Source organism: Vulpes vulpes, chromosome 5 (assembly GCF_048418805.1).
Source record: "Vulpes vulpes isolate BD-2025 chromosome 5, VulVul3, whole genome shotgun sequence".
Taxonomy (NCBI): domain Eukaryota; kingdom Metazoa; phylum Chordata; class Mammalia; order Carnivora; family Canidae; genus Vulpes; species Vulpes vulpes.
This window is the reverse complement of record NC_132784.1, coordinates 15,150,623-15,166,454: the sequence shown is the minus strand read 5'-3', so window position 1 is coordinate 15,166,454 and position 15,832 is coordinate 15,150,623. Positions and strand designations below refer to the sequence as shown.

The 15,832-nt window shown below is 34.2% G+C and overlaps 1 protein-coding gene and 1 long non-coding RNA gene across 2 annotated transcripts in view; both read left to right on the top strand.

Annotated features, from left to right (window-relative positions):
* ACTR3 (actin related protein 3) overlaps positions 1–6,157 on the top strand; it is a 57,640-nt gene extending 51,483 nt beyond the window's left edge. Inside the window, exons 9-12 of the mRNA XM_026015589.2 lie at positions 21–113; positions 312–437; positions 3,602–3,685; positions 4,922–6,157. Of these exons, the coding sequence (XP_025871374.1) occupies positions 21–113; positions 312–437; positions 3,602–3,685; positions 4,922–5,017 (399 nt within the window). The 3' untranslated portion in view covers positions 5,018–6,157. The remainder of the gene's footprint in view (positions 1–20; positions 114–311; positions 438–3,601; positions 3,686–4,921) is intronic.
* Positions 6,158–10,015: 3,858 nt separating this feature from the next.
* LOC140598975 (uncharacterized) lies at positions 10,016–15,585 on the top strand. Its single transcript, XR_012001500.1, has 2 exons — positions 10,016–13,608; positions 14,247–15,585. It is a non-coding gene; the product is annotated as an uncharacterized lncRNA (long non-coding RNA).
* The last annotated feature ends 247 nt before the right edge of the window (positions 15,586–15,832 follow it).

The following is a 15,832-nucleotide window of genomic DNA, read 5'->3' as shown; positions in this document are numbered from 1 at the left end:
CACCTTTACTTACCTTTCAGTTTGCTAATCCAGACTTTACTCAACCTATCTCAGAAGTTGTAGATGAAGTAATTCAGAATTGCCCTATTGATGTCAGACGTCCTCTCTACAAGGTCAGTATTTACATTAAAATTGTTGAAGGTCATACTCTAAAAAACTTCATTTTTCTGTCCATTGTTGAGTATTAAATTTAAAAATGCTCTCTTCAAAAGGTTATGGTAGGATTTTAGTACTGTTTCTTATGTCTTTGAAAATTTTCTCTTTCTTTATAAATAAAAGTCATACTTACTTATTTTTCTCCACCAATGTAGAATATTGTCCTCTCTGGAGGTTCAACCATGTTCAGGGACTTTGGACGTCGCTTACAGCGAGATTTGAAAAGAACTGTAGATGCCAGACTGAAATTAAGTGAGGAATTGAGTGGTGGCAGATTGAAGGTTGGTTTTCTGTTATTGGTGGAAGGTTGAGGGTGCTTTGATTATTGTAATGGGGGTGGGAAATGTGTGCCAACTTTTGCTCTTTTATTTAGGAAAGTAAGAGGACTTCTATCAGGCTTTCTAAAGGAAAGTAATTGATTCTATTAAGATCTTATTTTAAGAAATGAAATATTACAAAAATAGTACCTTATCTTCCTCAGACCATTTCCTTTCTCTGTTTGGTTTCCATCCTTTTTCCTCCTGAGGGTAGTTGCTGTCATAAATTTAATGTACATCCAGTTCATGTTTTTTTTAACTGTGCATATATTCACAAACACATATATTTTTAAAGGACTTACATATATGTAATCATTTAAGAATATCTATGATACTCTTGGTCATCTGATTCCTTTAGGATCTTGTCAGTATTTCCAGAAAATATTCATAGTCTGTGTGAGTGACAGTTTTTCATACCTCTTTCACAGATAGAATATATAGAGAAGAATTCCTATTATTATTATTATATATTATATATCTGTAATATATATATATATATATATATATATATAATATATATCTGTATTATTCCTAATATTTCTTCAGGAATAGTATTAGACACCCACACAATTTTATTTTTTTTTATTTTTATTTTTATTTTTTTTTTTACCCACACAATTTTAAATACTCCTATAGTAGTACAACAAAATCGAGTTGAGAGAGAAGCTGATCTTGTGGGGTCAAGCCTGCTTGCACAGACTCACTCTAGCCTCCCCCACAACAGCCTCATAGTGTGAAATCAGATTGGTGGTTTACCAGAAATAACTTTTCTTTTACATGTCCTGGAATTCGGATATGCTGTCAAAATAAAAATTAATTTTAAATTCTTAAATGTCTGCCGTCTATATTTATGAGACAGATTTTCAGTAAATGTTATGTTTCATCCTTATTCAATGCAGAATGTTGAAGCAAAACATTGATTTAGAGGATACGTTGCTAAATAAAAACACATTTTATTCAACTTGGAAAATTATCAAGAATGAGGGTTTCATCTGAGACTGTTAGTCATTCAAAATTACTTAAAAGTAAAATACATCCTCTAGAGTTTGCTGCTTGTTTAGAAATTGCATGACAGCTGACTGTTTTCAGCTTCTAAATTTTGATTATCTTAAACTTATCCCTTGGAGTGCAGTAAAAAAGTATGTTTAAGTAGTTGCTTAGTTTGTAGTGGACTCATTTATAGATACATGAAATGAAACACACTGTTTTTGAACGTAGTATTTTAGTAAAGTAAAAATTTAACATTTTTAGGATTCTTGTACATTTCAAAATAAGAAATAAAAATATTTCTTTTTTGCTCAGTGATGTCAGCACCATATGACTTTAATGATGAGAAAAAAATCTTTATGTGTAATAAGAATTCTATGGGAAGATAACTTTCAAACTCTGCATCTATCTTGTTTCTTATCAAACTTTCAACCACTTGTTTTTTTTTTAATAATAAATTTATTTTTTATTGGTGTTCAATTTGCCAACATACAGAACAACACCCAGTGCTCATCCCGTCAAGTGCCCCCCTCAGTGCCCGCCACCCACTCACCCCCACCCTCCACCCTCCTCCCTTTCCACCACCCCCAGTTTGATCCCAGAGTTAGGAGTCTTTATGTTGTCTCCCTTTCTGATATTTCCCACCCACTTCTCCCTTCCCTTCTATTCCCTTTCACTATTATTTATATTCCCCAAATGAATGAGAACATACAATGTTTGTCCTCCGATTGACTTATTTCACTCAGCATAATACCCTCCAGTTCGATCCACGTTGAAGCAAATGGTTCAACCACTGTTTTTAACAGGCACTTTTTTTTCCTAAAATAGTTACCATTATGTGATTGTTGTCAACTGGTATTTTGCAAATGCTGTTTATTCCTTCTATTTCTTTAATGTTATTTTACTTTAAGGAAGAGTTTTCCTTTCTTATTCATTAATACCTCTATAAAAACCTGATTTCTCATATTATTCTTTAGGCTCATTAATTCTTTAGATTCATTAATATCTTTGTGATATTGTGTCAACATAATCATTAATACTATTAATATATTCAATTTTGATGCTTAGAATTTCTCAGATTTGTCTAGTGAGAGCCATTAAAAGTGACTTTTTGTCCTTTTGATGTGGCCCTAGGAATCTTTAGGCTCTTCGCTACTCTTTGACATGGCAAAATAATTCAGATTCATCTTGTACTTTCCATTCTCCAGTATTAGAATCAGCTATTTTTTTTTCCCCCCTGAGGCACCCTTGTTCCTTTATTGGAAAATGCTATTAAGGAACAAAATTTTGGGCACTAGGTGTGTTCATTATTACTGAGGCTTACCGCCTCAGGCCTTCCTGAGAGTCAGAACTAGGATGTTTTTGGATGCATGCATAGACACACTCCTCTATATCTAGTTTTGTATATACATAAATTAAAGACTATTAATAGTGATACTGCTGGTTCCAGAATACCAGTTCAGTGTAGCCTTCCACTTTTCCATATTTGTAATGCTATTCTGTGACAGAAATTTGACTTCCATTATCTACAGTATATTTCTGTTTTTCTTGAACTGGAATATGTATATAGTACTTTCTGAATTGTTAATCCATACCACTGTGAGAAATATACTAACTGGAGTTCAATATTATTTTTATCTTTTAAAAAAATTTTTAAAAAATATTTATTTATTTTAGAGGCAGATAGAGAAGTTGGGGTGGGGCAGGGGGAGTGCGAGAAAGAGAGTCCTAAATGGACTCTACAATGAGCACGGAGGCTGAGGTGTGGCTAGATATCATGACCTGAGCAGAAATCAAGAGTAAGAGGTTTAACCCACTGCACCACCTACATGCCCCTACTCAGCTTTTATCTTAAGACTGAGGGTATAGTCTAGTAAGTACTGTGTTTACAAGTTACTTGGGTTAGTCCTTTTTCCCCACCTCAGTGTGGTGGTTCCTTTTTTTTTTTTTTTTTTAAATAAAATTAGCTTAATTTGTTTTTCTTGTTTTCTTTATGTGCATCCCGCCTCTTTTAAAGTTCTAATTTACTTTTTTTTGAGTATGTGAAACATTACATTTTCAAGTATATACATTTAAGTTAAATGATACAGAAATTGTTATTTGAATTTACTGTTGAAATGCTCTTACTATATTATTTTTAGCCAAAACCTATTGATGTACAAGTCATTACACATCACATGCAGCGATATGCAGTTTGGTTTGGAGGATCAATGCTGGCTTCCACGGTGAGATAAAGCTTACATTTAAAATTTGATTTCTTTTCTTCCCAGATAAAATAATTCACCAGTACTTCTATCATTTAGAAGAACAAGGGAAATTTCTTTAAATTGTATCTGTATTTTCCATGAGAAAGTTTTAAAATTGGATACGTATATATGTGCATAGTATTTTAAAAAGTAGAAGTTATTTCGATTTTATTTATTTTTTGCTTGCTGGACAGTTTAGAGTGAGCATTTAGAGTTTTAAAATTTATCTGTAGGGAAAATTCTTTCAATCTTGTGATGATACAGATATCAGAAAGTCATAGTTTTTTCTGTGCAAATATTTAAAAACATTAATATCATTGTATAGGAAGTATGATGTTCAAAGTTTAGTAAAGGGAATTGTTCTAAGAGCCCTCTCCCCAAACCAGAACATCTTAAAACCCTTTAAAAGGAGTATTAAGCCTATTAAATCAGTGCTTTATCCTGGAAATAAGATGAAGAAGCTTTTATCTGAATTGTTGAAAATTGTACAAACTTATATTTTTAAAACCATTGAAAAATAGGAGGTAAAAGCTATTTTCTTCCTTAGTTTTCATCTTCCATTTGTGCCAAATAACCTAATGAGTTTGTAAATTTGCTCCTTGAGAGAGAGGTTAACAGAGAGCAAGCCTATGTCTATACCTTGAGTGAGGAAGGCAAGTTAATTTAGAAGTTTTTGTATATGTCTAAGAGGAGTTTATATTTTAAGAATTTTATTTATTAGAGAGTGCACATGGGGTGGGAGTGAGGGAGCAGAGGTAGAAGGAGAGAGACTCTGAAGCAGACTTCTCAGCACTCATGATCCTGAAATCATTGACCTGAGCCTAAAGAATTGGACACTTAAGTGACTCTACCACCCAGGTGCCCCTTATCTATATTTTAGATTACTGCTACTTTTTTAAAGTATTGATTTATTATACAGTGTCGTTTGGAAAACCTCAGCAGAATAGTCTGAGGTGCTGAGAATCAGTCTTCAATCCTCAGAATTATGCTGAAGTAGGGTGATGTGTGTTAGGACATGTGTTAAATGCTATTTTTAATTTCTGAAAAAGATTTACAGCTGATTTAAGTTGTGGTTGCTAGAACTTTTAAGCTTTGTTCAAATACCGAGGTGGGCTAATAATATACATTTTAGATTTAGCAAATCTATTTTTTAAAGCATATCAAGAGGTGTGGCATGTTTTTGACCTTTATAAAAATACATGTTTTTATTTTCAGCCTGAGTTCTACCAAGTGTGCCACACCAAAAAGGATTATGAAGAAATTGGACCTAGCATTTGTCGTCACAATCCAGTGTTTGGAGTCATGTCGTAAAATTGATTTCATAATTATTGGGGTTAGGGAGGTGGGGAAGAAATAATCTTTCTGATTACCTGTTTTGTCTGGATGGCTGGTTTTGAGGTTTTAAACCTGACTTGAAATAAGAAGACCAAACATAATTATACAGGAATATTTTAATAAGTATATCAACATGTGAATGTAGAGGAGAGCCAAAATGATTTAAGTGTTTTTCTTTAGACTGAATATTTGAAACTTATGTGTGACAAAAAGAAGTGGGTTTTAGTTCTTTCTGTGCCCTGATATTTTGTATATTATTGAATTATCCAAGATTTGATGGGATTTATCGGTATGTAGATAGCTCTATAATGCTTGAGTTGTACACTTCCAAGTGTGCAATGCAAGAGCTTGTTTATATTTCATACTTTTTATACTTTGAGGAAAAAAGTCAAAGAAAAACTAGTATTTGAGGAAAAACAAGTGACCAAGTAAAGGATAAATTAAAAAACAAAACAAAACAGCCTCATGAGGCTTGGCGTACACACACACTCATGGGATTCCAGTTATTACAAATGGCTTCCACCCCCCTGTACCCCCAATGGTTTTCTTTGCAAGTGCTTTTGGAACTAAGAAGCTAGTATCCTGGATTAACTGATGCCTGCTAGTGCTTCTGATTACTCGAATCCTGTTTCTTGCTTTAAAGGAAAAGTAAAGACAAGACTGTTGGACCAGTACTGCAGTTCTGTAGTGTCATTTCTTATTAAAAATAAATAATTTGATTACCAAAATTGGTATATTTAAAGCCTAACACCATTCTAATAAAGGCACAAATTTCTTTTTAATACTTGTTTCAAGCTCTTCAATCTCTTTATAAGTTAACTAATCTATTTTCTTCAGACCTCTGCAATAGTTCTTTAAAATCACAACAGTTGGTTAGCAAGCTGACTTTTTTATGTGCTCTAAACAAATAATTGTGAACTTTTAATATGTTGACTGCTTTCATTTTGATAACTGGATCTCCATTTGATATTTTCATTTGTATAACTCATTTGCAGTCTGAAAATTTTTTTAGTGCCAGTCCCTGACATACCATGGAAAGTTAATTTTCTTTGCATTTTAAAATATCTGGATCATGAAGAAAAAGTGATGAAAATAAATTAAAACTGAATTACCTTTCCTAATGTTTTTTTTTTCTTTTTAGAAGCAATGTCATTCTACTTTGTGTTTATGTATTTTATATGATTTTTATTTCTGTTGAATTCATTGAAATCTCTATAATGTTTATGGTAGAAAATATCTTATGAACTTGAAATTTTACCAGTTATTTATAGAAGAATAAAATAGAAGATGTTTTATAGGCTTTTTAGAACTTGAGCATTAATACCATTGAACACTCAAACTTCATTATCCATGAAAATACACATAGGATTAGTATACTTCTATCTAAACGTTAAAGAACAAAGTGTCTTTGTTGTATTTAATATAAAGATAGAATTGGGAAGTAAACTTTAGATTTTATTTAGAATGAAACAGGATACTTAAAATTATATTAATCATTTCTGTGAAACTTTGAGTGTGGAACTAAAGAACAAAGTATATGTCCTCTGGTAGTGCTGGTATCAAAGATTTTTTTTTCCCACTTGAAAAAGTAGTTCATGAACATGTAAAAGAGAAAACAATAAAACTATTCAAACAGTACCAAAGAGTAGGTAGTGAAAGTAGGTTTCTTTTTCACTCTAGCTTGTCTTATTTTCTCATTAAAATTAGAAATGTCTTTGTGTCCTTGTAGTTTTCTGTGTATATAGAAGGAAGTATGGCTCCCTTATTTTAACGCAAATTGGAATTTGCTACATACTCTGTTCTTCATTGTGCTTTTTCAAAGATCTTTTGATACAGAGCTAAATCGATAAACATTAAAGATTTCATCCTCCTGGTCCAATAAAGTATATTAGCATTGCCTTAAAATTTCCACCTAGTATTTTTAAATAAATACTAATGAATAAGCTCAAAGATACGTTTACAGAGCCATAGATTACAATCTCCTGCATACTTACGTAAAGATGTTAACTGTTTGATAGAAAAATGTGAAAGTCAAAAATTTTCCTTTAGGGAAAATTTAGGGACATGTGTTTAGGGAAACAAGACTCCAACCTTTCTTGTATGTTTCTTGCTAGCCCTTTTGCTCTGCTTTTATAGGACTGAGCTATATATAATATGATAGAAACAGTGCTCTTATTTCTTTGTCTTTCCCATTACTGTACATGATTTTTCAACTTACAGCACCTTTGGTTGTATATGTGTAGACGCTGGCCAGGATGAATTTAGATTTGTAACACCGATTCGATGTCAGATTACATAAGCATGGTGCATTGGAAAAACAACAAAATGAGACCAGTGATTGAAAGTTTTATTCTGGTTCTACAAATGATGCAACTCCTTCAACTTAAATTTTTTGTTGTTATTGTTAAAATGTGGAAGATATATTTGTATAATCATAGACAAATTCTTTGAACTTTTTGGATCTTAATTAAATTTACTTAGAAGGTGATAGTATCTGGATTAACTGCAGTTTTTATGATTTGTGAGAATTGATTCATTTGTGATAAGGTTGTTCTTTGATGTCTCCATTTTTAATAGGGCTTTGATCAATTGGGAAATATTAATGGACAGAAATAAAGTAGATGATGGTTATCTAACTTGCATACTCTTCAGTATGCTGGTTTTCACAACTGAATCTTTACCTACTAGTAAATGGCATGCACTGCAGTTTATCACCTTCTTCTGGTCTGCCTGCCTTTATGATAAGAGATAAAAGCAGTTATCTATTCAGGTCCACCAATATAATGTTTGGTTTGCTTTCAAGCTACTTGAACAAGTCAAAGTAACTGCTCTTGCAGTTATTTGTAGAAATATCTTCAGAAATAAAAATATGAAGTTTAGGGGTATTAGGCTATTCTTTATTTAATTTCTGTGAGATGCCCTAGAGAATATATCTACATAAGTAGAAACTTCCTTCATTCAGATAACTATAAAGGTGGTACCAGAGTACTTTGTAATATTGGTGATGAAATTATTTCTCTTGTCAAAGGGTATTTGTGCTATTTTAAGGCATGTTGCTGTTCCGCTAAATACTGGACTAATCAGTCAGTAATAAAGTCCAGTGTATTTCTACTTTTCTTACCAGCTTAGCTTTGACTCCTGTGACCCTCTATTACCTGATCTTGTTTATATCACCATACTTGATAGCCAGTAGTCTTCTGCAGTCTCTGTAGCTGTTAACACCTTGAATCCCAACTTAGGTTAATATCACTAAATATATTACCCTAAAGGACACACAAACCAACGTATGTACAGACTCTCAGAGTGAAACCTTCTACTCTGTGCCTTAGAACATATTTAAACATATTTATAAGCACATAGCTTATACACCTGTGGACAGAGTTGTCAGCAATAAGTTGTGGAGAACTTTCATAGCAAATCCTAAAACTAAGTACTTTGTTTTCATAATTAGGTCCATATCACACCTAGGCTGACCTTAAGAATTTTTAGGTCTGCTGGAGGGTCTGGAGATGAGTGAAAAGGAATTTCTGCCACTGTTTGTTGATGTCTCCTCAATACTCTTCTTTCTTCTTCCATAATTTGTTTTTCAGCATACCAGAACTTTCATCATAATATACTTGGTCTTGATAGAATCTTAACAAAAATAAATTAAAATGTGTGGTTGTCTCTGGTACTCTCTGTGCCATAATCCAGTTTAAGTGATGCATTTGGAACTTGGGAACGGAATTAAACCATATTATTTGATTTCAGAATTGTATTAATCTTGCTTCAGTGAATGCAGCAGCAATAAAAAAGGTACAAAAATAGAAGTGAACGATTTAGCAAAAATGGCAACTGAAAAATATATGAAAGACAAATTAAAAAATTAAAAAATACATTGTTTTGTTATTTTGATTTAACAACTAATCGATATTTACTGTTTTTTAGCATTTTCATCACTTTTGGTGACTTTTACACATTAATTTAAAACTAAGGTGCTGAATCAAAATGGTTTCACGTTTATTCAAACACTATAACTCATTTATACTACCCATGTACTACATACATCAAGTTTTGGGCCTCCAATCTTGGAGGCATTTCTTGACTACATACTGTGTTTCAGGCACTCTGGTGATGAATAAAACTTTCTCTCCTGAGCTTAGAGGCTAGTGTAGTGGTAAACACACAGAGGAGTGAGATTTTAGAGATGTCTTAATAGGCTTAGGATTTTTCTTCATAACGGTGATGGTGGTTGTGATGGTTGTTTTGAGGGAAAAAAAAAACTCATCTAAGTACAGTAGAAGTTACAATATGTGGCTGTGGTTTAAAATTGGTCTTTTATATGTTCCTGACATTCTTATTTAAAACAATGATAAATGTTACATCCAGCAATAGTTGAAGAAAATAATTAAAATAATTGACAGTAGGATCAGTCTCAATTTATTTGGTATATGTAGTGCCTTACATATTACCTGGCGCATAGTAGTGTTTATGGATGAATGAATAAAACCATCTTTCATTTTGAAATTGAAACTCAATTACTTGTGTATACAACTTTTCATCCTTAAAAAAAAAAAAAAACGCATATTTGTCAAGAAAAGTAAAACTGAATTACTCTGTTTTTCTGTTCCTCTAGTTTTTATCTTAAAACCGTGATATTCTGTATACAGCGGTGGAGGATTATTAAGTGTTCATAAATTTTCTGAAGTGGGTCTTCTGTAGTTCTTTAGGTTTTGGTAATTTGAAAATCTTCATAGTATAAATGATTGTGCACTCTAAATCTGAGCATTGTACAATGCTAACTGAAATGCTTTGAAATGTTTGGTACCATTCAACATCAACAGTAGAAACCCTACTAATTTCTAACTTTGTTTTTGTTGATCAGTTTTGATTCTCTTATCCAGATCCCATTTTGAGATAATTTAGAAATGATGACTTAAAACTCTCTGCAGTTTCTTTTCTTTGTTTCTTGAGAGAGAGAAACAAGCAGAGAAAGGGGCAAGGGAAGAGAGACAAACAGATTCCCCACTGAGCAGAGGACCCCATACAGGGCATGATCCCAGGACCCTGAGATCATGATCTGAACTGAAGGCAGATGCTTAAGCAACTGAGCCACCTGAGTGCCCTCAAATTTCCTCCAGTTTCAATGAATAAAAATCATTGGTACATCAGGTTATTACTCTTTCTTGAAGGCTTATTAGAAATTTAATATTGGAATTGAGAGTATATCCTTTCTCTTATTGGAAGTACATAGTATCTTTTGCAAAGAAATTAAGAATCCATTGTTCAGAGGGTTGTGCAATAAGAAAATACGAGACATATTTTGGTGCAATAATACTTAGTTGGGATGTCTTGTACCTTTTTGAGGTGACCAAAGTACTTTACAGGGCGATTTTGTTAGAATAGACTGATGTCTCTTTACCAAGACCTTGAACAGTAAGATTTTGATAGATGGAGAGAGTAGGTAGGGAAGATATTTTAGGTATGGAAGAAGCAGTCTGAGTACCAGTTAGTGATTGTGGGCAAGGGTGAGTGTGTTGTGACTGTAAGCATGTTGGAAATAGTGGGGATAGCATAGCATTGGGGATGTCTGCTATGCTCATACATGGGCTGAAAAATTTAAAAATGGATGCAGTTAAGGTTGAGATCATACATGCGAACAACTGACATCAGTTATAATGAAATTTTCAGTTTGATGTAGGTCCAAATCACATTTACAGATAGAGAACACACTGTGATACTGTAAGTGACTTAGCAAAGGCCACATAAGTAGGGGTAGAATAGGACTGGTTGGTAATGATTCTTTTTATGTTTTATTTGTACTGAATAGCAGATTTTTTTTTACGAATTAGGAAGTACCTAAAATAGTTTTAAAGGCCAGGAAAACATTTTTTGGCTATAAGTAAAAGTGAACTTTTTGATAATCTTATGAAATAATAATTCTTGGCATGTGGAAAATGCTCAAGTATTTGTTGAATAAAGTTCTGGACTAAAAAACACTTATGAAAATGGTGTTTCTGATCCTAACACTGTTTTGATCTGTTAGTGAATGTTTATGGTACAGGCAGGATGATAACTTGATCGCTTAGTTGGTTGAGAGTCCAACTCTTGACCTTGGCTTGGGTTATGATCTTGGGGTTGTAGAGTCAAGCCCCACATTGGGCTCCACATTGGGCAGAGGAGACAGCTTGGGATTCTCTCTCCCTCTCTAAAAAATTTGTCACAAATTACAATTCTATTTCCATATCCATTTATAGCTGTTTTTTAAAAAGTTCATCCCTTTCAAGATGGTTCATTGAAAAAAATGGTTCAACCCTTATATGAATGTATGTTTTAATAAACTCAAGATCAAGGATCTGCTAGTGAGCTCACATTCAGATTACATTTGAATTGTATGTCTATGGATTCACCTGCCTCTAATATATCTCAAAAGAAGTAGGGCTATTTGATCTGAGCGGTACTAAATTTTTCTGCCTATTTCTTTTTCTTCATCTTCATAAAACGGAAAGTTGCACCTTTATGGCCATAATTCTTGAGGACACTTGAAGCATAAATGAAATGGTTTTAAGTAACTTTTTTCCCCCCAAGGAGAAGGAAGTGACTTCTCAAACTTCCAAGTAGAAGACTTCATTCATGCATTAGCATTCTAGTAGTAGTCTTGAAATTGAAGTAACTACTTGTCTTTGACGTCTTTCACAAAGGAGACAAATGATTTTTTCAGAGACATTAAGCAAGAGTTATGTACGGAAGGAGAGGCACATGTGGCTTTTGAGTTTTGAATCTTTCAATCCATCCACTAGATGTCTCTCTTTTCTCCCTTATCTGAAAATGAATATATTTCAGTTAAATCTGCTGCTGTCAAAGGCAAGTTGGATCTGAGTTATGCAAATAACACATTTCATGTTCCCATTTAAAGTATGCCATTTTCATCAACATACCATGACTTCAGTAGAAACAAAGATGTTCCTTAGGCTGTGACAGTAATTAACTGGAATTTATTTACTCAGCAGTATCAATTTGGAACTTTTTATATGCTAAACACTGTTCCAGGTGTGTGGGGATAAAATAGTAAAGCAAAACATACATGTTCTTGCCTCCTGGATCTTTAAGAGACTGTTCCAGCTACAGCAAAATATAATAAAATTTCAATATGTGAACCACCAACATTGATATTCTTGTGTGAAGGAAAGCCAGAGAAGGTAAGGGGTTAGGTAACATTTTAAGCTTTTTTTCATGCTTAAAAATTCAGTTTTTAATAGTACTTCCTAGTGTTCTCCATGTTTATGGTTAGACTTTGTACAATTTCTCTTTAGTGATACAGATCATTGAAAAGATGCAAAGTTTGACTGCAGAGTCAACAAAGTAATGTGAGACAGATTTCCTTCCCCTACTTAAGGTACATGGACATGATAATGGCTGTTAATTCATCATGCAGATTTCAGGCAACCATCAACTTAAATGTCCCACATTTTCCTATTAATATACGTAGTGTAAATGGAGGTTTTTTTCTGGAAAAAATCTTCAAAAACAGTTAACATTTTGCAGCGTGTGATGTAGAACTCCATGAGCGGTATGTTTTACATGTTATCAAACAAACTGTACCTTTGGTGATAGCACGGATTGGTTGAGCCAGTTGCTCTTTCTATTTTAGCATAGAACTAACTTTAGGCAGCCTGGGCCTAAGATACTTGAACTGTGGCATGGGAGAGGATTTTGGTTTTGGTTTTAAATTGCAGAATATATTAACTCAGGATATTCTCTTCTCTGTTCTATATACTACTAATGTGTTGGTTAGTGATTTCCCATAGGAAATCTCAGTAACTTTTTTTTTTTTTCTAACTGATGAATGTCTTAACAATTCTAACAAAAACTGAGAATTTATCATGTTCTGAGACCCAGTAATTGGGTTGCTTTGTTCTTGGCTAGACAGTGGCCCATTACTAGGAAGCTTTTGTGCTTGGGCCCATTATGGTCTCAAAAATGAGCAACATAACAGTAGTAGAAGGAAGTGATTAAGTAAGTGGATGTGGGGCATTTAGGCCTAAGTCAAAAAGAAATAACTAGAGTTATACTTTATCAAACAAGCATTTTTCTCTTCTCTATGTGCAGTATGTTCTCCTAGAGCATCCTCATAAACCTCAAAATGGACTCAGCACAAACCAAAGCGACTCTTAAAGAATCTCCTCCCACCCCTGTCCCATGGCTATTTTGAGTTTGGGAGATGGTGGTTCAGACTGAGATCAAAACTCCTTGAAGTTAGATACAAATGTTTTGGAAAATGGAATAAATGTCCCATGTATTGTTTTGACAGTGCATAAGTATTTGAGATGGCCTTGAGTTACTTTGCAGTGAGGGAGCTTTCAGATTAGAAGACCCCTGGCTCCAAGACACAGCTGTAGTAATTGTCATGTTGCTCCTTATCTCCAAAGGGGCTCCACACATTGAATGAAAACAGCAGTCTTTTTTAGGAAGAGGCGTTACTGACATTTGTCATCACTGCTGCCTCTGAACGTGTGTCTTTATGTGCCCTGAGATGAGTGCCTGTTCTCCCAGATGTGGCTGATCATCAGGACAGAGAAGAATGCTCGGTAAGGAATGTTCTTTAAGAATGGTTTTCATTTAGTAATTTCAATGTTGACATGAACTCCTGCTTGCAGTTTAGTGCAAAACAACTGCTTTATGAGATGGGAATTCTGGGTTCACCAAATCCTCATAAGTTTACCCTATAATTATTAAGTACATAGAAAAATTCTAGTGTCATTTCTTTAGGTCTTGTGAACAACAGCTTTTTGTACTGGTTGCTCTCTGGTTTTCACCCACAAGGCCAATTACAAACAACTTGAAGTGTGTTAACATTTCATGATGAGAGGAAGTGGAAAGTGTTCCTATGACACAAAAGCCCTTTACTTAAGGGGTACTTCGGGGTTAAGAACAGTTTTCCACTCCAAATGGTCTCATTATATTCTCTATAATGGGTGTGATTGTTTAATGATGACATATTTGAACTGAGATGATTGAACAGGCATTACTTGAGCAAATAAAAACTTGACAGGCTGTGCCTTTTTAAGCAATTATGTATGCCTAGATGGAATAAGATAAAAAAGGCTGATACTGTCAGCATTGATAAAAAGAGCAAAATCTGAATGATGCAGATTTGAAAGTATACTGTTTATGTAGCAGAAGGCCAACCCATGTGCCCAGCTGCTTAGGCAAGTTCCCTTTGCAGGTGCAACTTTCCTGAATGGATTCCTGTTGAAATCCTGTTAAGTGTTTCTACCAGCTGAGGAAAAATGGCCTGCCTCGTCTTAGTTTTGCTTGGGCCTGATTGTGCCCTTATTGATGTAGTTGAAATATTGCAATTGGTAATCAAATTAAATCTAGAAAATAGTTTTGAGCACATGGCACATTGGTCACGCTGCTAGATCTTGGTGGGGATACAGCACTTTGTACTTACAGTCTAGCCTGGAGACCACTCTGAACATTACTAACCAAAGTGCAAGGCAGTGTGTGTTTTGAGTTGTCATGGAGGTGAAAAAGTGAAAATTAGCTCAGACAAAAGTATAAATCTGCCTTTCCTTGCATCAGACACAGATAAAGCCAGCTGTAACTAACAGGAAAAAATATTTTTCCCAAGGACATGCTGCAGCTGTAACATGTCATAACAACTCCCTTCCAGTGTCTACTGCTTTCTCACTCAAAGGAACTTTATTCTCTGAAATCAGACTATCAGAAATTTTGCTATTTGAAATGACAGTATGAAAGAAACACCCCCCTTTTTACATAATTTACTTTGACTCAGAGAACTTAGTTTCCAAACAAGGTGCAGAACTTCAGATAAGGGGTTTTGGGACACAGCATTCCACATCTAAACTTTAGTTTCCAAGGATACAGGGCCCTGGGTCCACTTTGCAGTCCAGACCTGATATCCAGCCCTTGCTTTGCTCTGAGCCTATTGCCATGCTAATTTATTTAAATTTTGTTGAAAAGTCCTACCTCAAACCTCTTAATTTCCACCTTTCTTCCATGTGTAGTGTCCTTCATAGTAATGGGTTAATAAACTTGACTTTGTCAGACTATTGATTTGTTCCTGAGGTCTTAGGCTGATTGGGCTAGGACAGAAGGGCATTCAAAGTAGAAAGCACAGTAGAATCCAGAAATGGATTATAAATGAGTGTTCAGGAACACTTCCAGAAGGCAGTTGCATTAATGATTTATTAGGTGTCACTCTTTAACAGTTTATTTGGTATTACAGATGCGAGACCATGTAAACTTTCTTTTTGGCAATTCCATTTTTTAATTTTTTTCCATTTTGACAATTCTCTAGCATTAAACATGTGTATGTGTAATATATCTATGTAATATGTACATTACATATATTCCTCTGTCCCTTTTTTTCGCTTTTGTGGTTTTGTATGTAGATACATTCCTTCCACAAAAGTAGCATCTCTTCCTGGAGGGTGGAGTCTGGCTGCTTAAAATTCCATTGGAGTTTTTTTTCAGTGTCTTGGCTGGTGTTGTGCATACAGTAGATGTTCAATAAATACTTTCAACGTTGAATCATCGAAGCTTTGTGTCTTAGCTATTTATTTCTTTGATACTTGCCCTAACTTTGAAACCAGCAGATTGTGGTATCTTCTTCATCACAATTCCACCTCTACCTTATAAAGTACAAATTGCCCTTAGGCAATGAGGCGTTGAGCAATTGAAGCTTTTTATAGCTCCATTTGTCTGCAGTCACCTAAATGTCAATGGATAGATGTGTTTGTCATAATGTGCGGTAAGTGCAAATAAGCCCCCTGTTAGCAGTATCAT